Raw genomic sequence first — 26413 nt, 5'->3', positions numbered from 1 at the left:
TGCTTGTCCGAACACCTCTCCAAGCAGTGAGTGCTTCTTTCCCAAAGTTAGGTAACAGGCCTAGTTCTTTGCAGCCTGGTTGGCTGCAGCGGGTGCGATCAGCCAATCCTGGCGGGCGGCCCGGCCCGGCCCAGCCAGTCAGGAGGCCATTTCCACCAGCGGCCAGCTGGGCGAGGAGCGGAGCGAGGACTCGAAGGCGGGCAGGGCCGGGTCAGCTTGGGACAGGCTGGTTCTCTCGCTCCTCTGCCCAGCTCAGCCAATCCCGCATCGGCCGCGGCCGCAGCCTCTCTCGTGACTCCCATTAGAGCCGCCAGTGGCCCTGCCCCGGCGATCTGCACCCAGCGGGCCCCTCCAGGACACGGCATGTCCGGCTGCAACAACCTCGGCGTCCCGCCTGCCATGGACTTCCCCGAAGTGCTGAAGTCGCTGCTGGAGTACTCCTTGCCCTGGGCCGACACGCGGGAAGGTAGGCGGGGGTCCCTTCCTGCCGGCGCCGGGCTGCGCCACCCTAGGAGAGGGCGAGGTGGGAGAGTCTCCTGGCCAGACAGATCGCCAGTTCTGGGAACGGGGCGCAGCTGCCAGCGAGCCTGGCGGGCTTTGCGCGCAGGGAGGGTTGGCAGCAGAGCTCTCCGCGGCAACAGGCGCAAATCCCCTGCCCTGGTTGTTCTGATTCATCAGAACTGCCGCGCCTCCGGTGCTGTTCTCCCGCTCCCCCCGCTCCGCGCAGGGGCTCCCCGGAGTCACCCTGGGATGTTTGTGGGGCACCTTTGTGTCTGGTGCGGGGGTGACGATGCAAAGCTGGCAAGGAGCAAGACCCACGATGTCCCACCCTGTCCCAAGCAGCCTCTTCTCTTCGGGATGTTCCTTCTTGCTGGGATCCTAGGTCTACACACACTACATGCAAAAGACCTTAGGTTCTCTAGCAGCGGTTCTCAAACTTTTTGGGCTCCGGAGCCCTTTACATGCGTAAATATTTATGCGGAGCCCCACAGCAGTTCACTGATTGTATGTGTTGTACCTATTGATGTTTCCAGTTTGTCAGCCTCTTGAGCCCTGGGGCTCTGCGGAGCACAGTTTGAGAAACACTGCTCTAGTGCAAAGTCCTATCCTTCCCCAGGCTGTGCTAAGCACAAGCTTGATGGAGCCCCCGTTGCTTGATACACTCTGAGGACTGGGGAACCACTATACCCAGGAACCTTCCCATTTTCCGAAGGGACAGTCCCATGTTCCTTGCAGGCTGCTTGGTGGAAGTTGTTTGTTTTATTTTTAACTCTTTCATGGTTGAGCAGGGACGCACGTGGGTCTGCCATGGCACACCTCAGTCCTGTTTGGACATGTCTCTCCTTACTGAGTAGACTGATGTTCATTGAGCTAAATGTTCTTAGCAAACTGCTACCAGGACACAGATTTGGTTATGTGGCAGCATAAAGAACTAACAAGGTTACAGGAGAGATGCACCAGAAAGCCATTAATCTGAGATCTCTTAGCCTAGAAGAGAGACTGATTGGATGTAAGTGTGTGTGGGGCGAGGGGGGGAGAATAGTAAGTGGCTTATGGCACAGAACAAAGACAGCTGAAGATTTCATAAGAGTCCCTATGGCATTAGGAAGATGGGTGATGACGTGGAAGAGATTAATGTAGGTCCACTGGTCACCTCCCTGATGAGATTCATTTTGTCAACTCCCTATAACATAGTCTTTGTGGTGTTGCCAATGAATTCATTCCCTCCCTTGTTGGGATCTTGTACAGTAACCAGACTGTTATATAATACGGAGCTGGACGGCTGGTCCTGGGTGTGTTTTCATGTTGTCCAGTGCCACGGTGGAAAACTGCCTGGGAAGGGGGGGGGAGGTGAAGTTGTGGCAGAAATGGGAAAGCAGTGTCATTAGTGCAAGTGCCTAGATGTTGCTCTGGCCAAGCTTGAAATAAGTAGGCTCCTTAGATAGTTGGTATCCAAACTCAGTGGAGTGAGGCAATTGTATGGAATCCATTCAGCCTAAGAGAACTGTGCAGAATGTGTTGAGGGGGCTAGAGAGGAAATTATATGATTATTGAAGGGAAACATTTGGTCTTAATCAAATGTGACTTTGGCTGCATGGTACCATGACAGCTTCCTCCTTTTACCTGGAGACAGCCCTACATGCAAAGTTTCATTTAGTTCTTAGTTCCCTATTAGTAAATTTCCCTGCCAGACCCAGCCTTTCCAATCTCCTTTGATAGTGACTGTCATCACTCACCCCTTCTCCATTTTACACCTACACTGCAAACCTTTTAGCGGTGTTGATTGTGCGCGCACACACCCTACTTGGTTCCAGGCTCCTTATTACACATCCTCCCACCACATCAGAGCTGTGTTTCTCCTCCCTTTTTGGAGCTGAATTCCCCATCACAAACTGCCCAATATAAAAGCAAAGTCCACTAATTCCCATCTTGCATGCTCCAATTCTTGGTACCAGAGCTTAAGAGAAACTGACAATTACATTTGCAGAATCCAAATAAATCAGGAGGGTGCCAGTGATGTTCTAGTTCAGTGACCTATTACACCCTCCATTTTATTCCATTGGTGACTAGACTTTGAGTATGTAATCCCAGGAAGAATTCAAGGAAACTTTCCCGAATCAGCTTCTCGTATCACTGAGGAAAAGCCAGCCACTTGACATTCATGCAGAGCTGTGTGAAAGATCCCATAAGAGGATCCCTGCAAACTTGTGTAAAGGCCTATGCAAAAAATCTTTGTGTAAACACTCCCTGTGCACCGCCACATTCCTGTGACTCAAAGCTAATCCTAATGTTCAGCATCTGCTAAGATCATCTGGGAGTGAGCCCGGGAACAAGGTCAGTTTGAGGCACAAGCTCTGCAAGTGCTTGTCTGAGGCTCTGCACTCTTGGGGATCTTCGAATATTTCCATTTGAAGAATAGGCCTAATCATCCCCATTAGCAGAACTGGAAGAGCATGGAAATCTTCCATCAGACCAGATTCCACTTTTTGTCCAATTCAGTGCTGCAGTAGTATAGATTCCTTGCAGATCATAAAATCAGCCTTACCAGGGAAACCACAATATGGAGCCAAAAGGAGGGAAAAAGGCCTGAAGACTGTAACCTTGTGACACACAAATCTTCATTTCCCCTAAGAGATTCTTGCTTCTTTCAATCTTCCTAGGCAGTGTTCTCTTCTTAGTAGGAGGGAAGTTAGCAATGGTGGAAACTTTATTTACAGTCCAGTTGCCCTACATGGAGCATGATGCTCCGAATGTGGAGGATTTATTATGCATTTCATTGTCCCTTGCTGGATAGAACATATTAAATCTTCTTATCTGTGTATTTCAGTCTTCTACCAACTAAGCTAGAGGAGATTTGTGCACTAATTGCCTGCTATTTTGAATCTGTAGAGGGCATATATCAGTTCATCATCTATCTTCTATTATTTTAGGTGGGGTTTTTTTTCACTGTGCCCATCATCAGCTACCCCAATGTCTTCCAGTGAGTCATTGAGCAACATGAATAAGCATTGTCATGTGTTATCACTTCTCCATTCCTCTCCCTAGGGCATGGTTGAGGAATTTTTTGTATTTTGATGTACTGTGACTTGGTATTAGTGAAGGTCAGGTCAATGAAAGTTTATCTTGCAAGTGGGACAGAAAGTGATGAAATCTGAGATTTCTAAGATTCTGTAGGAGTGAGTTCCATGGTCATGGACTGACCCATAAAAATGCATAAATCATTGTGGTAGATATGTGGTGTCCAACCAGCTCTGAAGCCAAGATTGTGGCTACTGCTATCGTGAACAAGCCACATTCAATGGGCCAAATAACCACAAGTATGTTGGAGACCATGGTAGATAATGGCCCCTGTTCTGGAGAAGTGCAGTTCTCTGATTTATGGAAATGGCTCTTAGCTATGGGATGGACATGTGCCTCACTGTCCTCCACTAGTTACAATATATTATGTACAGGCAGTCCCCGAGTTACACGGATCTGACTTATGTCGGATCTGCAGTTACGAACAGGGCTTTTCTCGCCCCGGAGGACGGGAGCGGTGGGACGCCCAGATGTGCCGCGGTCCCGCCGCCCACGTCCTCCGGGGCGAGAGAAGCTGCTCCGCGTCTCCCTGGTCTGCTGGGAGGGAGTCCCCCCCAGCAGATCAGGGAGACGGGGAGCAAAGCCTCGGAGGACACCGAGACAGCCGCGGCGCGTCTGGGCTGTCCCGCTGCCCGCATGCTCCGCAGCTTTGCTCTGCGTCTCCCTGGTCTGCTGGGGGAGAGCCCCCCCTCAGCAGACCAGGGAGACGCGGAGCAAAGCCGTGGAGGATGCGGGTGGGACTGCGGTGCGTCTTGGCAGTCCCGCCACCCGCGTCTCCCTGGTCTGGTGGAGGGGGGGGGCGCACCTAGTGCGCACCTAGTGCGCCCCCCCCCCCAGCATAGCAGGCTTTTCTGGCGGACAACGCCTGGGGTAGAGCAGCTGTGGTGCTGCCAGGTTGGTCCCGCAGCGTCGGTCCTCAGCGCTACTGGACCAACCCGGCAGCACCCCAGCTGCTCTGCCCCAGGCGTCCTGATTCAGCCGCTGCTGGTCAGTTTCAGCAGCGGCTGAATCTGGACGCCAGTTCCGACTTACATACAGATTCAACTTAGGGACTGTAGGTTTGTTCTTATCTTGTACATAACCCGGGGACTGCCTGTATTCATGTATCACCAGGGAGCATGCAACATTTTTGCAGTCCAGTAAAAGACAGTGTTCAAAAAATTGCACAATGAAAGTGTATATCATTTGTCTATAAGCTTATTATTTTTGCTAGCTGTGGTACTGGAAATACTCCTTTAATATCTGGCTGGGTAGAGATCTATGTTCTCTGCAATGGAAGATTGCAGGATGTAGTCTCTTAGGGTACCTCTACACTGCATGGCTATTTCAGGATACCAGAGGTATCATGAAATAGCTACCCCCCATCTACACAAGCTTTCGAAATAATGGGCGTGCTATTTTGACATCCTGGTAACCCTTGTTCCATGAGAGTTAAGGGAAGTCTTGAAATAGCACATTATTTCAAAATTTGGTGTGGTGTAGACATGCCAAGCTTCAAAATAAGCTATTTTGAAATATTCTAAATAAAAGAAGCGAGGAATCCTGTGGCACCTTCTAGACTAACTTCAGTTAGTCTAGAAGGTGCCACAGGACTCCTCGCCGCTTTTGCAGATTCAGACTAACACGGCTACCCCTCTGATTCTAAATTTGTGTAGTGCACTTTGCACATCTTTTGAGTTTAGGGTGGTGTGTAGATGCATCTTTAGGTGGCAAGTGTTATGTATCTGAGTGCTACAGGAAACATTCAGAGGGTCAGCAGGAACAAAGGTAGGAAATGGTTAAAGACAAGATAGAAAAACAAGAACTCTCATATCGCCTCATCCTGCCAATGGCAGTTTGTAACTCTGGGTAGTTTCTCAACAACTTCACTAGTCTAAGTACATTGGGTTTGCACCTTTGAATCCAGCACCACCTTCCTTATTTGTTTGAGGGCTAGAAATAACCTCAAAGTTTCTTCCTTCTCTTAGGGATTTAACATCATATAGAATACACAGCTGCTGTTATCATGATGTAGGACAGGGAGAGCCTATATCCATGTCACTTAGGATAAGTGATCTCTGGATTAAAATAAGAACATTGATTAATATAATTATGGTTTAGTGTGTCCTCCGAACAGCTATGCTGGCTAATGCAGGAAATAATGCTAGCATCCCATCTGAAGGTAGTGTTAGATTTGAGCTCTCTAGATGTTGGCCATACAGAATAAGTTTGCATAGCATTTGAACGTAAGCAACTGTAAATACCCTCTTTAGTTTTCACATAGTTTCTTTGTGCCGATCAATACATGATGGTTCCCATTAATCTAAAATATCACATTTCCCTCCCCACTCTCCTCCAATAATAGAAGAACTAGAAGTTCCAAATACATCAGCACTATTCCCGGGGTGAAAAACATTAAGGAATAGATTTCCCAGAGAATGCAAGGCCAGACTTTCAAGTGCTCAGGGCTTGCTATTGGAGCAAGATTTTCAAAAGAATTCTGCATCTAGCAGGTCCTATTGTGATACTGGCAGCCAGATTTCAAGAGCTTAGCTCTTAGCATGTGTCTGATTGTATCCTTTTGGAAGTCTACTCCAAGAAGTATAGCAGGTGCTGGTCAGGTACAAATATTAGTTTATGGCATTTGTATAAAAAGAATGACCACACACATTGCTTCTTCAGACCCAAGAGGGAGGAAAGAGGACTGAATGATTTCACATTTTTTCACTGACAGCACAATCTCTTTGGCTACAGTCTAAATCAGGGGTGGGCAAAAGCCACTCAGTGGGCCAGATACCTACCACCTGCCTAGGGCTTTGATCCAATCTGTATGGCTGTTCCAGGCCCTGCCCCTTCATACTTTGCCTAGGAGCTGGAGCTGAGCGAGCCCTTTCACCTGCTTCTATTTAAAGGGCTCGTGCTTCCCTGTGCCTGTCAGGGTGTTGGAGCTGTGAGCCCTTTCTATTTAAAGGGCTCATGCCTCCCAGGCAGCTGAATTGCCTGGCAGCCACAAGCCTGTTAAACAGAAGGAATTGAAAGGGCTCGCAGCTCCACGCAAGCCTGTTTCCTGGGAGCCAGGGACATGCAAGCCCTTTCAACTGCTTCTATTTAAAGGTCTTGTGCCTGCCGGATTACTGCTGGGCAATGCAGCTGCCCAGGAGGAATGAGCCCTTTAAATAGAAACAGTTGAAAGGGCTTGCATGTCCCTGGCTCCCAGACAATACACTAGCAGTGAGACTGGGAGCAGTAAGCCTTTTAAATAGCAGGAATTAAAAGAGCTCCTGTCTCTGGTGAATGTGATGCCTGGGAGTCACAGGGAAGGCATGAGCCCTTCTAAATCTTGCTATTTGAAGGCTCTGCTCCTTCCGGGTGACCCACAACCACTCTAAAAATTTTGTTTGTACAGTGCCCAGAACAGGGCAGGGTTCTTGGATGGCCTCTCAGGCCTAACATAATAAATATAAGAAAATAGAAGCAGGAAATTACACCACTGCAGGGGAAAAAGCAGAAGGAAAGAAAGCAGACTGGAGTTCTTAAATCTCAGTCTGGCCACCACCCCTCCATTTGTGGTTGGGCACAAAGGGCTCTTTTCTAGCATCGATGTGGCAATAATTATTTCCAGAGGATAGTATATTAAAGAAATTAATGCATTTCTAGCTTGTTTTACTGACATCTAGCAGCTGCATGCAAGCAGAGCCGGTAACAGATGAGACTGCCCCCGGTGGGCCAGGGAGTGGTAGCCACACAACAGCTTGGGATCCTCGGTTATAGAAGGTTGGGGTCCTGCCGTCGCTGGGAAGGTGACCCGCCAGAAGCCAGCTGGGGCTGAAGTAAGGCGACCCCTCGGAAGCTGTTTGCTGAGCCTAGGGTACGCGGCAGCGAGGCACGCCGCAGTAGCGGGGCCTGTGCGCTCACGAGGCACTTGCGCTGGTGCAGCTGCCCGGGGGGCAGGCCGGGAGGGGCACAAATAGGACAAAGCCCGAGCTGGGCTCTCTCCTGATCCGGCCCCCAACTTCCTGTGGGGTTGGAGCAAGGCGCTAGGGCGGAGCAGCGCTGCCAGCCCGGGCCCGGCTCCGTGCGGAGTTGTTTGCTGGGGGTGGGAGCGCCCAGCAGCCTCCCCCACGCGGCCACAGCAGCTGACTGGCTCGCGACTCGCTGCCCGCCCCGCTACGCAGCTGCGGAACGAGGGGCGGGGCAGGCCCGGCCCGGCCCCGCTGGCTGCTTCCCACGGCTCGCGCGCTCCCCTGCGGCCGCCGCGGCAATAGCGCGCGCGCGCGGCTGTTCTCACGCCAGCCCTTCCTCCCCTCCCCTAACCCGGCGGGCTCGCGCGCTCGCTCTTCAGGAGAAACAGCAGCAGCGAACCTTCAGAGCCCGGGACGGGCGGGACTTACGCTACTAAACCACGCCCCTTCCTAGCCAGCGCCGACCCAGCCTGTCTGCCTGGGGCCAATGGGAGCGCGTCTCTCCAGCGGCGTAGCCAATCGCAGAGGGCGGATTGGGCGAAGGGGGCGGGAAGTGGCTGGGAGGGACGGCTGGCGCTCATGAATAAACAACTAAGGCGAGGCAGGCTCGCGCGTGCGCGCTGGCGGTGTCTTTCCGGGAGCTGTCGCAGCCCCAGTTCGGAGCCTCCCGCTGCGGGAGCCTCCCGGTGTCGGCCGTTGACGCCGCTCGCCGGCCAGCGGGGAGCATGCCCGGCCGCGCCGCGCGCCAGGAGGCAGCGGCGGGGAGCGCGGGGGCGGCTGCCTCCGCGCAGCAGGAGCGGAGCCTGGCCGGCGCTTTCCCGCTGGTGCTGAAGAAGCTGATGGAGAATCCCCCGCGGGACGCGCGCCTCGGTGAGGGCGGGAGCGCGCCTAGGCGCGGGCCCGGGAGCGGCCGGCGCGCGCGGGGGGGGGGGGGAGGGGCGAGCGTTCCGGGGCGGGTCTGGCTGCGCCCGCGAGTGCCCCGGTGCCGCTCCTGCCCCGCGGGCCTGGCCCGGCTCGAGCGGCTGCGGCCGCGCCTCGGGGCCTCCCGATGGGCGCGCGGGGCGGGGGACAGGCCGCTGCGCTCAGTGATGGGGGCTGCACCCCCCCCCCAAAAAAAACACAAACCCGCGCCCGTCCCCGCGCCACAGCCGGGGCGGAAAAGCGTCTGAACCTGTGACCCGACCGTTTCATCTGCTTTGGGACAGCCCCGTGCTCTCAGCCTTTCGCCAGGCTGCCTGTGCCAGCAGTGACTAGCCTACATCTGGCCCCACAGGACTGACCTCTCTCTGGAGTTTGTCATTCTGCTGACTATGTTGCTTCAAAATTTTTAGAATCGAAAGGATGGTGCTGTCGGTTTTGTGCATCACAGCGTGAGGAAATCTAGTTTATAATCGCTGCGCATTCTTGCAAGTATATATTTATACTTTGATCACCCTTGCTGAATGAGTTACTACGCTGTGTATACTTCCCAAACAATAGCCTGCATGTGGACTTTCAAACCCCATCAAGTAGTAACTACCTGGGATTGCTGGCTTTCACAGAGCAGTCTTCACTGTATTGCCAAAAGTCAGAGGAACCAGCATCCAGATACTCTTGGGTGGGAGTGAGCATCTTGCAAAAATTAAGATCTCATTGCTCTGCAGCCTTTGCTCCTCATCCCAAGTCTCCACCAAGTTTTCACCAGTCAGTCTGCCCCCAAAATGGTACTCAATCCAGCTAGGCACCTGAGCCATGCATTGGTTTCATGAACAAAGGAGTGTCATTATGTACAGCTGTCTTCTAATTTGTATAGGCATAGTTCTTTGCTGAGATTGTACTGGGTGTATCTTTGGCCGTGGTGTTCAACATGCTAGCCACATGTAGCTATTTGGCAGGTTGAGTGTAGCTAGTTCACTATAGCTTCAGAACTGGTTGGACACCAGGGATCTATGGCCTTCATCAGCCAATTGACTACATTTCCAGGAATTCAGTCAGAAATGGGCTTTGGTTAGCATAGAGACAACTGAACTTTTGTATATGATCTGTAGTGCAGTTTATACAGAAAATTGTATCAATCTTGGGGGAAAATTCTGAGATCCTCATTAACAACTTTCCCTTTTTTGGGAGCTGTCTGATCATTATAAGCCAAAGTACCTAACTGCTGGAATGAGTATTGTGTTGGGATACTGAACTGTTTCTAGAACAAATGCTATTATAAATGTTTAGGTGTTAGTTTCTAATATAGATTGACCTTGTGTTGTTTGATTTGGGAATATGAAAAATCCATCTTTCTTTCTTCCTTGCTCTTATACTTTTTCCTTCTTTGCACTTCTTCTCTCCAGACTTCAAGATAAACTTTTTTTGTTTCCTTCAAAAGCATATTAATAGTTTTCATTATCCGACCCTTCCACATCTACTTTTCTTGCCTTCCAGGAAAAACCTGGAAGAAATAAAATGTCATAAATCCTGAAGGTAATCAAATTTAAACAGTGGTGACTCATGGTGCCTTGCTTATGTGTAGTATGCCAACCCTAGGAGGGTTGTTGGCAACATGGATGGAACAGAGGACATCTGTGCTACAAGACGCTGCTCTCTTAGCTCCAAGACCTATAAATCTCTGCAGCCTACTTATTAGATGGAGGCTAAAGTATGGCATACAGATGGAGATTGGTCTAAGTAAACAGATGTAGGACATCTCAGAGAGGTAGCTGTGTTAGTCTATAACTTCAAAAACAGCGAGCAGTCCTGTGGCACCTTAGAGACTAACAGATTTATTAGGGATTTTTGTGGGTAATAAAACCCAATTCATCAGTTGAGTTAGAGTGGAAATGATAGAATCCAGGTTATATATATACCTGCAAAAGAAGTTACCTATAATTTGTAGGCTCAATCAACTGTAGGACAAGTAATTTCTTTTGCAGTTATATATATACCCTGGATTCTATCACTTCCACTCTAACTCATGACCTAATACATTTGTTAGTTTCTAAGGTGCCTCTGGACTGCTCATTGTTTATGATGTAGAACATGTGAAGGAGTGAATTTCCTTGCTGTGACAGTCTGTACTGAACTCTTACTGTAATTTTAAACCTAGTCTTTAATCTTTTAATCCACATTTTGTACAGTGACCTTTATGTTTTTGTTTTTTAGATAAAGAAAAGGAGAAGGAAAAACTTGAGGAGGATGAAGCAGCAGCTGCCAGCACTATGGCAGTCTCTGCCTCCCTCATGCCTCCCATCTGGGACAAAACCATCCCTTATGATGGGGAATCTTTTCACCTGGAATACATGGATCTGGATGAATTCCTCCTGGAGAATGGAATCCCTTCTAGCCCTGCTCACATAGGCTTGAACCAGAACCCACTCCTGCCTGTGGCTGAGCTGGAAGGAAAAGAGCCTGCCAGTGCATCTGCTGCATCTCCTCCCTCATCATCATCCACTGTAGTTTTCCAACCATCTGAAGCTGCCTCCGGCACAGGTAGGTAAAATACATTGAAACAATATCACAATCTCTCTTGTTGTGTTGTGTGTAGAGGCTTCCTTAACCTGGGGAAAAGCACTACTACCCTGCTAAGTTTAGCTTCAGAAGCTTAAACAGCATAAATATGTTTAGTCTATAGCAGCAGTGGGCAACCAAGGTTAGTGAGTGGTCCACATGAGTGGTCCTCCTTCATCCAAGTGGGCTGCAAGATTGAAATCTGATTAGTGCACGTCAGGACCCCAAAGTAAAATTAAATACAGTGCACTTCATTTTTTTTCCTTTATCGTGCCTTTTCAACATAAAGCAATCGCAAATTAAATTGCTGACAAAAATAACAAAGAAACGGAGGGGGTACACATGCCCTTGTTTTTAATGCACGTAACTTCTCATTTTGCCGGGGCTATTCAACTGTTCCCTCCTCTCCAGACTCTGCATTCACTCCACCCTTCCTCTCCCCTCAAAGCCCCCTCACTATTTCCAGAACGCAGTGAATCTGTTGATTCACACCCCTTCCCCACTCCTCCCCCTTTATCCCAGAGCTTGAACACCATGAATTAGAATTTGCAACATTCAAGCTCTGGGATCCAGGGGAGGAGCAGTGTCAGGCACATGCCAGCTGATTCACTGTATTCCAGAAGTGCTGTGGTGGGGGAGTGGGGGAGGGGGGCCCCAGCATGAAGGAGTAGGGAAGTGGGGGGGCCCAGCATGAGAGAAGGGGGGGGCGGTTTTGGCCCACGCACATAACTCTGATGGGCTGTAGGTTGCCTGTTGCTGGCCTGTAACATTTAATTCCTCTGTAAAATCTCTGTTAATCTTTATGAAGAGGTTTTTCCCACCTCAAAAATAATTTATTGCCATTGCCACTTAGCCAGTTAACATTCAGTGTATCTGATTGCAAATTTTGTGGATGAAAGAGCACAACTAAAGTAACAACCAGACCAGATTTTCTCCCACAATTGAGGCTGAACTTTTTTGAGGTTTTAAGGTTTTTTTGTTTTTGTTTTTTAATCACATTGCTTCTGTGCTGCTTTGCTCCTGTGCTACTTTGTTTCTATTTGAAATTAGAAAATCTGAGATACCAACAAAATTAGCCTTTCTCATTGTTACTTTTAATCTAGCTAGAGTCTGGAATTCCGTGAATTCTTGCAAAAGAATTTGTTGTTATAAGGTCTGCAAACTTGATAGGCTTTTGAACACCTTAGTGGTTCAGCCCATTGGGGGTAAACCATTAGTAGTTAGTGTAAATCCAATGAACTGTGCTTTATGGAAGTGTTGTTATAAAGCCTTTCATCTGGCTTGTGAAATGTAACGGCTACGTTTTTTGGACAGGGACTGTTTATACTGTACTTTTGTTTGAAGCTCCACAGAATGCTTGGAATTATCTTGAATACCTGAGGTGAGACAGGAGAGACAAAGAGATAAAACACGTTTCTGGCGCTTCCATGTTACCTACCGTCTGATCCTAGAGAGTAGTGTACATGCTTTTCAGTAGGGATGTAAAGGAGTAGTCAGCTACACCATAAGCCTATGTCTCCACTCTCACCACCTTGTTGCTCAGCTCCTACTGCCTTTTAAACTGCAGAGCCATAGTGGGGTTTGTTCCTGCACCCAGTGTGAGCCGGGACTAAGCCAGGCTGCCTACCAACTAATCAAGTAGTTAAATTACCTGCATTTTAACATCCCTGCTTTTCAGTTTAGTGCTGGACTTGGGAACTCCACACAATAATGCTGCCCAGACTTAATGACTCTTTTGTGAGAAAATAACTTGTGAGAAGCCTTTATGGAAAGGGCTTGAACCCCCTTTCCACAAACCTGGCAAATAAATGCCCAAAATGGAGTACAAGGGTTTTCAGCAGGAGAGAGGAAAGAAGCCACGCATCAAGTGCTCACTTGTGAGCTCCATGTTTATATAAGATGGCTTTTGGTATAGTTTTTTGTTGATGTTTTTCCTGAACTCCTATGTCAATTTGTTAATGTTTTACTGTATTGATATGTGGCTGTGTTTCACTGGAGGAAGAAGAGATTCAATCTTCCCAGCTTATATTTCACCTAGCACAGTGGTTCCCAAACTTTTCGACATCACACCCCCTTTTTGTTTTTTGAGAAACCCTTATGCCCCCTCCTCCCAAAAAAATAGCAGCAAAACTTAGGATGGGATTAACGGGGATGTGTGTGGCTGGATTGCCTTGCGCCCCCCCCTGGAATTTCTTCACGCCCCCCAGTTTGGGAACCCATGACCTAGCAGTAAATTTTGCAGTTCATCTATGTGAAAAAAGTTACAGATATAAGGTTACTGTAATGTGTCTATTAACTCATATCTTCAAAGATCATGCCACAAATCTGTTTGTCACAGTACATATTTCTTCCAAATCAGGCCCTTTGTTGTTATACTTTAATTTACATATAACAAATAGGGACGAATATGATGTATGGGTTTTTATCAGACTTCTGTTTTCATGCTTTTTTTTGAAAATGTCATTTTTGTCTGGTCTTTATTGGACCGAATGAGAAATCTCCAAGATGGCTTATGTCTGTGGCAATTTGAGCCATAAATGTCAGGACAGGAGCTCTCAACTTCTGATTTAATTTTGTTGGAGAAAGTATTCCTTACATGTAGTGAAGTGCACAAGGCCACAAGATTTTTGCTGATGGGAGGAATTTTCATATTTTTGTACCATTTTTATCTTCCTATAGCTGCTATTCTGGGTAGGCATGCCTAGGGCTTGTATTTCATCCATGATGAAGGAGGTTATCCAGCATTTTTGCATTAGGCTTCATCCTCTTGCAAGGGATGAACTGTGTTTTGTACAGTACTGAGCACACCATTGAATAGTAGTGATAAATATTGCTTACATAAGGACAGTGAGAAGAGATGTCCCCTTATGGGTGCTGAATTTATTTTCTTCATCATGCTGATGTCATTGTAACGTTTTCTGCCTTTTGCTAGAATCCTCCCCAGAGAGTGAGAGAGAAACGCCAAGCCCCATTGATCCAGACTGCATTGAAATTGATGTGAACTTTAATCCTGACCCTGCTGACTTAGTGCTCTCCAGTGTGCCGGGTGGTGAGCTCTTCAATCCTCGCAAGCACAAGTTTGCTGAAGAGGACCTGAAACCACAGCCCATGATTAAAAAAGCCAAGAAGGTTTTTGTCCCAGATGAGCAAAAGGTAACAGGTTTCTTATATCATACTGATAAGGCTTTATTCAGAATGTGTGTGGGGTGTCTCTCTTTTGTCTATCAAAATATAGTTAGGGTAAGGCAAAGGGGCCATACCTACAGGGTTGAGTGGGGAACATTGCTCAAAATAAGTTAATCAGGCTGATTCCTGTTCATCTGAAAAGCCCTTACTGCTTTGTTAACTTGGAACAGTGAGTGAATTGTTGTTCAGGAGTGGCTGGTGCTGGTAGACACAGAAAAGGATGGAAAAAGTAAAGGTTCATCTACACTACACAGCTTTTAGCAACAAGTCTGTGTTGACGCAGCCTTATCACTAAAAGTCAGCTTGAGTGAATATGGTTTGTCAGCACTTTGGCCGACAAGATGATTTTGTTTTGTTGTCAGGAGAGTGCGCCTGCTGGCAAACAAGTGTTCACATTTAACTTGCTGCCGCAAAACTTTGTTCATGGGGAGGGGCAGGTGTTTAGGCACCCATGAATGACAGAACTTTTGTAGATCAAGTGCAAATATAGACCTACCCTAAGTTATCTTTGCTCTTTCCTCCTTTGCTCATTCTCGCTAATGCCAATTTATATCCCATAGTTTGTGTCTTGATGGTCATATACTTATTTGTCAATGCTTTTGTCTAGTCTAGTTCTAAATGCCCCAGACAATGAACATTAATCACTTTCAGTGGGAGGACTGTTTCGCAAGCTAATAGAGCCCTATGCAGAGATAAAATTAGTATCTGCATTCACAGAAATGATCTGTGGATATCCACATCCATGGATGCAGATATAAACAGACACCTGCAAATGTTTAAGATGCTAAATACAAATTTTGCATCTGTAGCTGCAAAAATGAGCCATGGATATCCACATCCATGTTCTTGGATGCAGATATAAAGTGGATAGCTGTGGATTTGCAGGGCTCTACTAATAGACTTAGGTATTAATAAACTGTTCTTGATATCTAGCAGAAATGTTACCATTGTTTAATTTCATCTCAGTTTTGGTCCCCGTCATGTTACCCAACCCAAAACTGTCTCTTCACAAGAAGTCTATTTAGAACAATCTTCCAGTACTGTGTTGCCTACGCTTCAGTTAGTGTCTGAGCCTAGCCCAACCAGCAATTTCCTGCATGAACTAAGGAAGAAGTAAGATTGCAAGTAGGATGGCTTTTATGGTAGGGCAGGAAGGTAGCTGTGTGACATTGGATATGGAATACCGAGCTGTCAGACTGTCATTTTTTTTTTCTTTATGCAGGATGAAAAATACTGGACAAGGCGGAAGAAGAACAATGTGGCAGCAAAGCGTTCCCGTGATGCTCGGCGACTGAAAGAGAATCAGATCACAATCCGAGCAGCCTTCTTGGAGAAGGAGAACACTGCCCTCAGGACGGAGGTGGCCGAGCTACGCAAGGAAGTGGGGAAATGCAAGAACATTGTCTCTAAATATGAGACCAGATATGGACCCTTGTAAGCACACCCTCTTTCCTTGCTACTAGGGCTTCTTGTTTAGCTCTTGGACTTTTCTGCCTTCTCTAGAGACTCCCAGATATAATGTGTGGAGGCTTTGTCAATGTGCGTCTCTAACATAGATCCACTTCTGATAGCACAACTTGGTCAGGTCCTTGCCTGACCCTTGTGGTGCCAGAATCTAAGTTGTGCCCATCTTTAGAGATTTGTTTTAACACTGCAAGAACAGTTGATGATGCTAATCCAAGAGAATGGATTCATCCATCCAGGGGAATAAAAATGAACCTGTCTAGATTGTTGGATAAGGCTTTTGCTTTCTGTTTTAATCTCCATTTTAAATGGAAAGAGCTGTCTGAAGTGCAAAAGTCTGCTGTCCCTGTTTCTCTTATAAATCTTAGTTTTATAATTTGGGATACAAATGGATGCTGCTGGGCAGCATCATAAATAAGTTCATTCTCCAATTCCTACATACTGGAACGTAGCTGAGCAGCGCCTATTGTGGCGGGGGGGGGGAGGGGGAGTCATAACAACTCTGTGCTCCTGTTCAGGAGGAACAGAGAACCCTCCTAGGCCTGGGAACTGTCTTCTGCAGAGGTGAAGATAGCATTCAGATGAACATGCATTTGTGAGCGCAGACAACAAAGTAATGAACACTGTCTCTAAACAATACTTACACGTTTTTCTTTGGCTAACTCCCAGACCACACAATGAGGTGCAGGGCAAAGAGCCCCATACTTCTTTCCTAACATGAGGTAATACTTTCTGACTTTGTCTACACTGCAGGGTTTTTGCACAAGAAGCTTTTTGCGGAAGAGATCTTTCGTAAAAACTTCTTGCGCAACAGTGCGTCGCAAAAGCAGAATGGCCATCAGAGCACCTGTGCTTTTTCTGATAGGGGCTCTTTTTGCACAAGAAACCCTTGCGGAGCATCCACACATGCCTTTTTTGTGCAAGAGCTGTAGCGCTAAAAGGAGTTATTCCTCATGGGGAGAGGAATAACTCTACCAGCAAAAGCCCTCTGTCCTGTTGATTTACTGTGTTTTTTTTTGGGGGGAGGTTTGTTTTTTTTTTGAGGGGGGCACAAAAATGCGCTTGAAGTATGGGTACTCCATTGGTTTTTGTGCAAAAACCTTGTAGTGTAGATATAGCCTCTGAGTCTGCAGCAATGGATTTTAGGGAGTACATGGCTCTTTTTCCTTTCTCCAGTACAGTTAGAGGACTTCTTTTCTTGAACTGCTGATTATGCAGCACACTCTCTGTTGGGAAGTGGAGAAGGGCCCCCACCAAATTTTGAGTCCTTCACCTGTGATCTCATCAGATCAAACCCTAGGCCTCTCTGGTTTGGGAATCACCAGCTCTTTGTGTTTTGGGGTGGCGGGAGTGGAATAAACCCTAACCTCCACTCTAATGCATCATCACAGTTGTACAAGAGTTAGGGGATGGGGGGGCGGGGCGGTTTCCTTTTGCACCCCTGTGATACTTGGTCCTTTGATTTTTGAGCTAGCTAGCGAGCAGCCACACTCACTCCACACATGAAGAACTTCTCTCAACCTCTTTTAGATGGCAGTAATCATGTCTGTTGGTTTTCTTTTAAGCACGTGACTTGCTCTCTTGTTGCTGAAAATGAATTACTTGCCAGCACTGCTCCTACAATAAGTGATGCTAAAGGAAAATGCATTCTTATATAACATTGGAGACCTCCTCCACTAGCAAGAATGGAGAGCTTTAGTAAGCAATCTTGTACAAAAGTAGACTATCATTGTCATATGTATTTTATCCCAGACTTATTGCAGTGAGTGTGCTAGAACTGTTGGGGTTAGATGTCTGGGGATGGTGTTTGTATTGGGGAGCAAGAGGAATGTAGGAGGTAAGAGGTTTTAGGATAGATTTGGGTGAAGGAATTAGAAATGTCTAAGACCACGTTAGAAGTTATGGGGTTTCTTTTCTATAACAGATTTTTATTAAATCAGCTTTGCAAGCTCAGTGAGAATAATACAGCTTGTCTAAATTCCATATATTAGCTCTTTAATTGAGTTGGGAAAAGAGGCCAATCCAGCATGATTAAAGTAACTCTGTATAGGAGCTGTTTTTCCCTTGCATTATTACCTGCTTGCGTAGCATGAGCTGGTTTTATGTGTCATACAAGTCTGAGTTCTCCTGAGCATCAAAGCAGGAACATAGAATTCCACATGTCTAGGTTTTTTTTTTTTCTTTTGCAGGGTGGTATGTAGTGGCGGTAGGTGGAATACATTGTAAATAAATTGTCACACTTACTGCTTTGCTTTATTTAAAGTGACTTATCTGATTCCGAGTGATGCAACTTTAAAGACTTCTAAAAACAAAGAAACTAAAAAGCACACACAGAACCATCTGTCTTCAGAGTGAACAGTGAGAGGTGTGAGGTATCCAACACAAACAACTGACGGCGACCCTGCCTGCATGCAAGTACCCCATCTGAACAGCATGGGGACTGGGCATGATGAAAAGTGCAAGGTCATCTTAATGCTGTGTGTGGCTTTATCATCATCATCATCTCTCTCTCTCCTTTTTCATTTTTTTTGTACTAATGTTTTTATTCCCTCTGTAATCCAACTGCAGTAATGTTACTTATTGATGCTTATCGGTGACACTTACAGTTCTTGTCTTTCAATTCAATCTGTTGAGAACTTGTGTGAAGGGTGACTGTTTTGATACTTGAATGAAATGGGAGAAAGGGGGGATTCTAACTTAAGATGGCTTAAAGTATATAGTCCTCAATTTGAGGAATAGGTGTTAGCTACTGCTGCAGCTGGGTTCTGGCAAGGTGTAGTATCATGTGAGGTATTGGGAGTGCTGAGCCAGAGGCATCATGGAAAATAATCTAGGATTGCCAAAAAAAAAAAATTGTTGAAGTAAACTAAAATACACTACAGTGTGCTGTACCAAGAGTAACAAAATAAATCCTGTTTTCTACCCAGGGTTTCTTTGTATCTCAATAAAACAAATTAGATCAGTTTTCCTGGCTGCCACATTCAAATAAGGGAGATGTGTATATCTCTGAGCTGCTGAGCCCTGTATCTTGCTGCAGGCCAGACAAATCAATCTGTATCGAAGCCTGAGAGGAACAGTGGCTAGCAGCTACTATGATACACATCCTTCTCTTTTTTCCTACCCCACTCTGTAATTCCCCAAACACCTGAGGGAGTATGGTGTAATCTGCCTCATGAACCCAAAATATCCAGCAATTCCATTGTCATAATGGCACCACTTTAAAAACAGATCCTGGGGCATATTTAGTGATAGATGAGGCACTTAGCATTGCAGAGGTGTTGGCCCTGTGTGGAAAAGGGAGGTTGTCCATGGAAGAAAGTTCTTTTATTAAGGTCCCATCAATAAAGCAAAAGAATCAACCTGAATCCTAACCAAGACCTGTTAATCAAATCAGTAGGTGAAAAGGAAAAACAGAATGGCTTGCTTCCAGTATAATATTGTAGGGCTGTACTTGTACGCAAGGATATATCAATAACACAGAAATGAAGAGATGGTGTTTTCTGTGTGAGACAAACTCTGCCAGGAGGGTGATTAATAGCAGACACATAGTTGATAAATATCAGAAGGGTATCCATGTTAGTCTGAATCTGCATAAACAACGAGAAGTCCTGTAGCATGTGGCATCTGCATCTGATGAAGTGGGTCTTTGCCCACGAAAGCTTATGCTCCAGTCAATCTGTTAGTCTGTAAGGTGCCACAATACTTCTAGATTAACAATGAGTTAATAAAGAACTTTTGAAAGCCTGCAAAAGGACAAGGGTCTAAATGGAAGACTCAGAATGCATTGCATCTGAAACTTATGAAGCATAGTTTTATAATGCACAAATACTGTGTCTTCGTCTTCCCCAAAGAGATTCCTGCCCTCACATCTTCTTAGTTGAAAGAAGAGGAAAGGGAGCAACGGGGAGAAGCAAACTGTTGCAAACTTTCTTTAAACAAGGCTATAACCAATTAATTTTCAGTGTAGCCTGGCAAAGATTAATGGAGTTTATCCATCAAATGCTCTGCTTGATGTGGCCTTGCAAATGGACAGTGTTTTCATAGTTAATGTGTTTGAACTTTTTTTTCTAACTAGTTACAAATGTTATGTTTATCTATGTAATAAGATGTCAAGATTTGACACTTTGAAGTCTGTTATGCCTGTAAAGTCATTATGAAGCAATGGAAACTGCTACATAGGAGGTTGAGAGCTCTTTTTATTTTGAACATCATCAGGTGCAGTCATCATTGTTTTGTGATCTATTACTATCATGAGTTCACAGCCATTTTTGGCTTTTTTACAACACACAGCTTTAAAAGTTACATCTATGGGACAGTACAACTATACTTTAGGAAGCTGAAACACTTGAAATTCACTAGGAAAAAAATTCATGAACATTTCCAAACATCTGCAAATGGGTTACTATTCCAAATTTCTAAAATGTCAGGGATATATAAAAACCTGTATAAAGTGCTGCAGGCTCACACCTTGTATTACAGATCTAAACCACCTTTTTTGGTGGATTCCTTTTTAGTTTTAAGGGTCTTGATTTTAAAGATGTTAAACTCATATACATTAACGTTAGCATTTATTTCCAGTTAGCTGCGAATTACTGTTCTTTCACAGCCATGTTTGCCATTTGAAGAGAGGTAGATTTGTTTATTTGAATAATAACTGACTAAATTTAAAATGTGATGCTTCATTTAGGTCCTGCCATCATTCTGCATTAGGAACAATCCTAATATGTTTCTCAATAGTCTTAGCTGATATTTCAATAGGTGACTGCAGAGTACGCTGGTAATGCATATGTGAAAATTATCTTTTGTAATAATGCTACATTATCAGCATAATATTCAAGTAATGGGAATAGTTCCATTTTATTTCCAAATTAAATTCTGCAATGTAACATAAACCAAATGAAATATTGATTAGGTTTGACTTTCAAAGAAAGCTATCCATAATGCATCCTATTAGCCATCTGTGCTGATCAGTGCACAAAGTCTGATATTGTGTGTTGCTCAATCTAGGTGATGCAAGGCTGTCTGTCAAGTGTAGTTTTTTTTCCCCCTCAAGTGTGAATTGATTTTATAGTTGGAAAACCTTCATATTGTAATGAAATATCCTGTAAGTTCTCTGAGATAATGGTGGGATCTCTTATTCCCTTATGAATGCAGCTCTTACCAGCCACCATCGTTGTGTTGGGCCAGCACCTTTTTGTCTTAAATTGTGCTGGCTTTGTGTTGTGAGATTATGGCAGACGTCTTTCAATTCTAACAGTCTTTCAGGCATGGTGCTTCAAAGGTTTCTATTCCTTTTAGAGCAAATTACCATGAACTCTGAGATTGTGATAGTCCATGCTATCACTAAGATGGCCATCTTATCAGTGCAGCCTCTTCCCCTTGGAAAAAACATTGTAGTGTCTGCAGTGGAATACTGATACATTCTTTCAGTTGAATTTAGCATTGAAACCTGTTGAATTGACAGTCCTGGGGCCTGAAGTTGTCTAATGGCACAAGTTCAACAAAAAATAACTAAGCAAGCTTTGTGCATAGATTGCCTCATGCTAGTATGTCATATTCCTCACTGAAGTGGATCATCTTTAAGGGGGGGGGGGGGAGGAAATTGCCTCTTTGGCCTTATTAGAGAGATTATCATCAAGGGAGCAATTTGATGTGGGTGCCTGTTCAGTAGCCTCTATGAAATGGTTTAAATATGATTTCCCTGAACAGCCATCAGACAGGACTAAACTTTAAAATATCTCTGCTATTAATAGTGCTATCTGTGGGGAACGTTTGCTTAGAAAAGTCTTTTATTCTATAACAAACCAAAAAAAACCTCAAATAATGTGAAAGAATTTAATGGGCATTAGTTTCATACAAATCTCCCTGAGTGTAAACATAGCAGTGCGCTTCTGCAATAAATACTCCTTAAATGCACTATTTTACTTAGTCAAATCCTGTTCCCATTTAAGTTGTTGGCAAAGCTCTAGCTAACTGTCACAAGAGAAGGTCTTGATTCTCTGCTGTGGTGATTTTGAGTTTTCATCAAACAGTGGGGCAGTTAATGCCTTTGTTTTTCTCTGGAGCACACTTGAACCCTGGACTACATTTTAAAAACTAGATCAACCTAGTTGTATCATTCAGAGCTGCAAGAAATACATGACCGTGAGCACCACAGTTAGGTTAACCTAACTGCCCACATTGATGCAAAAGAATTATTCTGTCAACTTAGCTACAACCCTTCCAGAGTTCTGGATCAACTACATTGATGGAAAAACACCTTCTGTTGCTATATAAAGCATGTATGGTGCTACAGCAGCACAGCTTCAGCCTCTCTAGAGTAGACAAGCCCTGAGTTGGGACAAGAAAATACCTCTGTGATTGCAGGTGTGATATTGGTGGACAGATCTTCCCATCACTTTATCTTGCAAACTAGAAAACTGTTTATTCAGATAGTCTGCTAAATTAATATTTTATCTGCTGTTTGGTATGAGTAAAGAAGAAATATACACTGTATGCTGAGATAAGAAATCTTAATTCCAGGTTTCATTATAAAGTTCTTTACTGGTTTGTTTTTTAGATTTTCAATGCTGATAATTATCTATTTAGTTTCTTTGCTATGATATTTGGATGTCCTATGTGTTCTAGCTGTAAATACTATTTTCCACATCATCTGCTGAGCTGCTACTTACCTTAAGATGCATCTGATACAGTTAACACAGTGGAGGACCAGCAGCTCAAGGATTTGGGGATATGTAAAAGTACAATTGTAGTGGCAAAAATCTGTTGTGTATTCAGCAGGAGAGCATTGATATTGTAGAATTTCAGAGCTGGGGAGCTGCTAAACTTTAGAGAACTGAGGCTCCTGATTATCAAAAGTTTTAATTTTACAAAGCTCTTAATTATCTCAAAGTTTTGTAAAATCAGGGCGTGCCTATATTGTTGTCTCATGGCTGTCTCTTGGGCTCACCCATTGCAAAGAGGCAATACAGAGGTGACCTGACCCATTAACTTCATTTTTGTACAGAAACCTAGAATCTTTACTGAGGAAAGAATCCTTATTTTAATGCCTCTTTTTTTGAGGACTTTTCCCCCTCACAGAAATACAAACTCTTAATCAGCTTTGCTGGGCTTCAGTAATTCTGTTTTGCATCTATCAAAACCATCACTAATTGGCTTTGTTGTCCCTTTCCCCAAGCTTTAATGTTCCTTGGAGATATTCAATATTTTGGTTAGCAGCTGATAACTTGATGATACATATGCGTGATAGGCATTTATTTTCGTCTGGGATGTGCATTGAGTAGCCTGGTGGTTCATAATTCTTTATTGTGCACTTCCTTTGAACTACAACCTTCTAAGATTCAGGCAGTCATAATGGAGTGGAGAGTTATGAGGGAAGTAAGCAAATAAGTGGAGGCCAAAAAGGAATGGAAATACCAAAAGATAAGAGATTAAGGCAAAATAGTAGCCTGAGCCAGAATGCTGACTCTGAAGCTGACCTGCTTCTAACTTCAGGTCAGTTCAGATCCATATCTCAAACCCAAGATACTTACTTTTTAAGTGATGGGCACCTCTCCTCATCTTGGACATATTTCTTATGGCCCAAGACGGAGAATGCAAGTGAAAAGAACTTCTAATGGGGGAAGTTGATAGAATAACTAGTTAAAAATCCTAATGTAAGGATGTAAAAATGTATAAAAATATTAACCACGTAACTGATAGAATTCTATCAGTTATACAGTTAACTGCAGGACTGCCAGCCAGTGGCATGGTGGGCCTGGCAGGCTGGAGCAGCTCAGGTCGGGGACTGCTCTGGATAGGCTGGGCAGGGCCCGCTGCACTGTTGTGTGGGCAGGGAACCCAGCCAGGCTGGAGCAGCTTGCGCTGTGGGTGGGGGACTGGTTTAGTCAGGCAGGCATCATTTAACTGCTTACTTGAGCATCACCCAGTAAGGGTACTACTACTTACTGGTTACTTATTTACATCCCTGTTCTAATGTACTAACTTATGTCTGTCACGTTAAGGCATTTTGTTCAGACTAGCAGATTGCTGCAGTACTGCACTTTGCTCATGTGGTTGCCTGAATTGTTTGGCAGCAGCATTCATATGTGTAGTTGAGGGTGAAGTGAGGATTTGTTTACTTACCTAGATGGAATTGCAGGTATCAGCCACCTGTCTTGTTGTTGGTCAGGATAGTGGAAGGATTCATCTTCACATCAGAGTGATGAAGATGAGATTTATTGGGCTATTGTCCTTTATATAACTGACAACATGTACATACACTTTTAAAACTAATCTGTCCTATGACGTAAAGAAATAGTGCTTCCATTGTAACACATGACAATTAAGTGCTTCATTTAGCATGCCTTGGGATTTTTTTTTCTAAAGAACTGCAGAAATCAAAGTCAGATTGATGTTGTGAAGTTTTGTGATGCTTCCTGTTGACAACAATTCTTTTAAAAATAAACCATCCAAGCAGATAAACTTCATTTTATTTTTTTACAGCAGTCACTGGGATGACATTTATCACTGTACTCAATCACACTTTCTGGATAGTCAGTTCTGTTGTGGGCCAGTAACATTTGGAAAGCACTCCTATTGGTCAGTTTCATATCAAGCACTGCACAAGTCCAGGAAAATCATAACTCTTTTGTTTTTGTGTTTTTGCCCTTGGTTGTGGCTTACATGTAGCCCTATAACCAGCCTGCAGTGAATCACTGCCTGTTACTGCAACACATCCGTGACATAACTAGAATAAATGTTCATAAGTCATGTTGTGTGTATAAACAAATATGTGGTTATTCATCCACTTGCACACATTTGGTGTTTAAAGAGATGCATTGACTGAAGGCCTGAGTTTTCAGTGCATTTTCACTAGATGCTGCCCAGAAGGAACTTTCATTAGCCAGTCAAATTCTGCTTTTTGTGTCACTCTTACACTAGAGGAAAATTAATGGCTGAGTATCATGATCTGTTTTAGGAAGTAAGTTGTCCTTGTCCTTCAAGCTTTATCTTGCATTGAGGCCCAGAATCCTGAGTCTAAAACCTTCCCTGACAAATCTTCAGCTCGCTGACTTTAAGTACAGCCGCAGCATTCCCTTGAAATAGCAATGGGAAATATGTTTTTATAGTGGGCAGAAGTGGTGGTATATTTTTTTTTTTTGTATTATGTTCCCAAGCTGTTAGGTATCAGTGAAGCAGTTATGCGCAAGTCATTCTCTGGAGTTCTGCTTCTGTCGGGCTTTTTTTGGAGAAGATGAGCAAGTCAATTTTGACCTGTATTTTTGGAAGACTCTCCATTTAGTGTATTTAGTTTATCCTATGCTTTAATGCTGGGAGCAAGAGAATCTTGAAGTGTCCTTTATTTGGATCTGCATATGACACCTCTCTGTCCCACTCATTCAAAAGGAATAAAGTTTGCAGTCAATTTTTTTCCAATTGCAAAATATTCATTATTTTAATACATAGTTTTGCTTTGTGTCATTAAACAATTGCTGTATCTCACCTCTTGGGGGTGTCTGTTTTTGAGGAAGGTAAAGTAATTCCTGTATATAGTTTTGTAAGTCAGTCTGTAAAATGCTTTTTCGATTATTCTGGATGAAAGGCCCTATAGAAATGTAAAATTGCTACTATTTACCAGATAGTATCATGTTTGTCAAACAGGTGGGTAAAATTGTCTATTACCATAAATAATCTAGCTTTGCTATTATTCCTGTACCCAAAACTGCTCGTTTTGTGCACACACTCTTGCTAGCTGATCAGTGAAAATAAAGGTGCCTGAATGGCAGTCTGATGAGGAAAGGGCATTTCACTGTAGATCTGGTGTCCTGTATTTCTGACACTTTTTTTAAAAATGAACAAACCATGGATTTGAAGAGTCCAAGTCTTGGAAAAATCACTTGGAATTTGTGGGTAGTTGAAAGCCTTTCTGCTCTTGATGACTGTTTTTTTTTTAAATGCTTTTTTGTTTAAAATGTAAAGTTTTGACTGTATGAAATTGTTAGTATTTTTCCTTTTTAAAAAAATAAAGTGTATGTTCGACTATATTAAGATCTAGTCATGTTTCTTTTTTCTTCCCATATACACACATGACCCAAACTGCCAGGCTACGTCTACACTGGCCCCTTCTTCGGAAGGGGCATGCTAATTTTGAAAGTCAGAATAGGGAAATCCGCGGGGGATTTAAATATCCCCCGCGGGATTTAAATAAACATGTCCGCCGCTTTTTTTCCGGCTTGGGGAAAAGCCGGAAAAAAGCATCTAGACTGGCCCGATCCTCCGGAATAAAGCCCTTTTCCGGAGGGTCTCTTATTCCTACTTTCAGGAATAAGCATCCTGGAAAAGCATCCTGCCAATCTAGACGTGCTTTTCCGAAAATGCTTTTAACGGAAAACTTTTCCATTAAAAGCATTTTCGGAAAATCATGCCAGTGTAGACGTAGCCCTGATGTTGGTGCCTGGCAAGGTGGCTGCTGTCAACACTAGAAATACTTACTGATGTGCATCCCTCCTCCCCCATGGAGTGTCTTCTGTGGAAACTTGTAAACTTGCTAAATAGACAACTTGTATTACCTGTTACCTGCAGGCAAGTGCAGTGACGATCAGAAGAGTGACAGTGCAAAACTGGCACTCCTACTCTGCCAGTCTGCTTCCTGTCTGTACTGGAGTCAGATCTGCTGACTGGAGTTACCAGAATAAATCCTTATTACTTTTTGCTCCTGGTATCTCCACAAAGCCAGCAGAGTGAGCTAGGAGAGCCACCGTAGAGTGAGCTAGAATGGACATTCAGTA

At 44.5% G+C, this 26413-nt stretch overlaps 1 protein-coding gene across 4 annotated transcripts; it reads left to right on the top strand.

Moving 5' to 3' along the window:
- Positions 1-152: 152 nt before the first annotated feature.
- Positions 153-25669, top strand: TEF (TEF transcription factor, PAR bZIP family member). Of its 4 annotated transcripts, none has more exons than XM_006123960.4 (5): positions 155-466; positions 10650-10976; positions 13927-14147; positions 15403-15614; positions 17908-25669. In XM_006123960.4, exons 1-5 carry the CDS (start codon positions 364-366, stop codon positions 17927-17929), a joined length of 885 nt encoding a protein of 294 aa, XP_006124022.2. In that variant the 5' UTR covers positions 155-363; the 3' UTR covers positions 17930-25669. The 4 variants fall into 4 exon arrangements, with proteins under 4 accessions (XP_006124023.2, XP_006124022.2, XP_075792285.1 ...); XM_075936165.1 differs by lacking the exon at positions 155-466 and adding an exon at positions 8132-8390; XM_006123961.4 differs by lacking the exon at positions 17908-25669 and having other exon boundaries at positions 153-466; positions 15403-15908.
- Positions 25670-26413: the final 744 nt, after the last annotated feature.

The sequence above is a fragment of the Pelodiscus sinensis genome, chromosome 1 (genome assembly GCF_049634645.1).
Source record: "Pelodiscus sinensis isolate JC-2024 chromosome 1, ASM4963464v1, whole genome shotgun sequence".
Lineage (NCBI taxonomy): Eukaryota > Metazoa > Chordata > Testudines > Trionychidae > Pelodiscus > Pelodiscus sinensis.
Note: the sequence above shows the minus strand (reverse complement) of the source record. Positions and strands in the feature narration are given on the sequence as shown.

Coding starts and splice junctions, on each gene's coding strand:
- TEF (XM_075936165.1), top strand. CDS start 8,246: ATGCCCGGCCGCGCCGCGCGCCAGGAGGCAGCGGCGGGGAGCGCGGGG. Junction 8,391..10,649: donor CCCGCGGGACGCGCGCCTCG/GTGAGGGCGGGA, acceptor TTTGTTTTTTAG/ATAAAGAAAAGGAGAAGGAA. Junction 14,148..15,402: donor TTGTCCCAGATGAGCAAAAG/GTAACAGGTTTC, acceptor TTCTTTATGCAG/GATGAAAAATACTGGACAAG.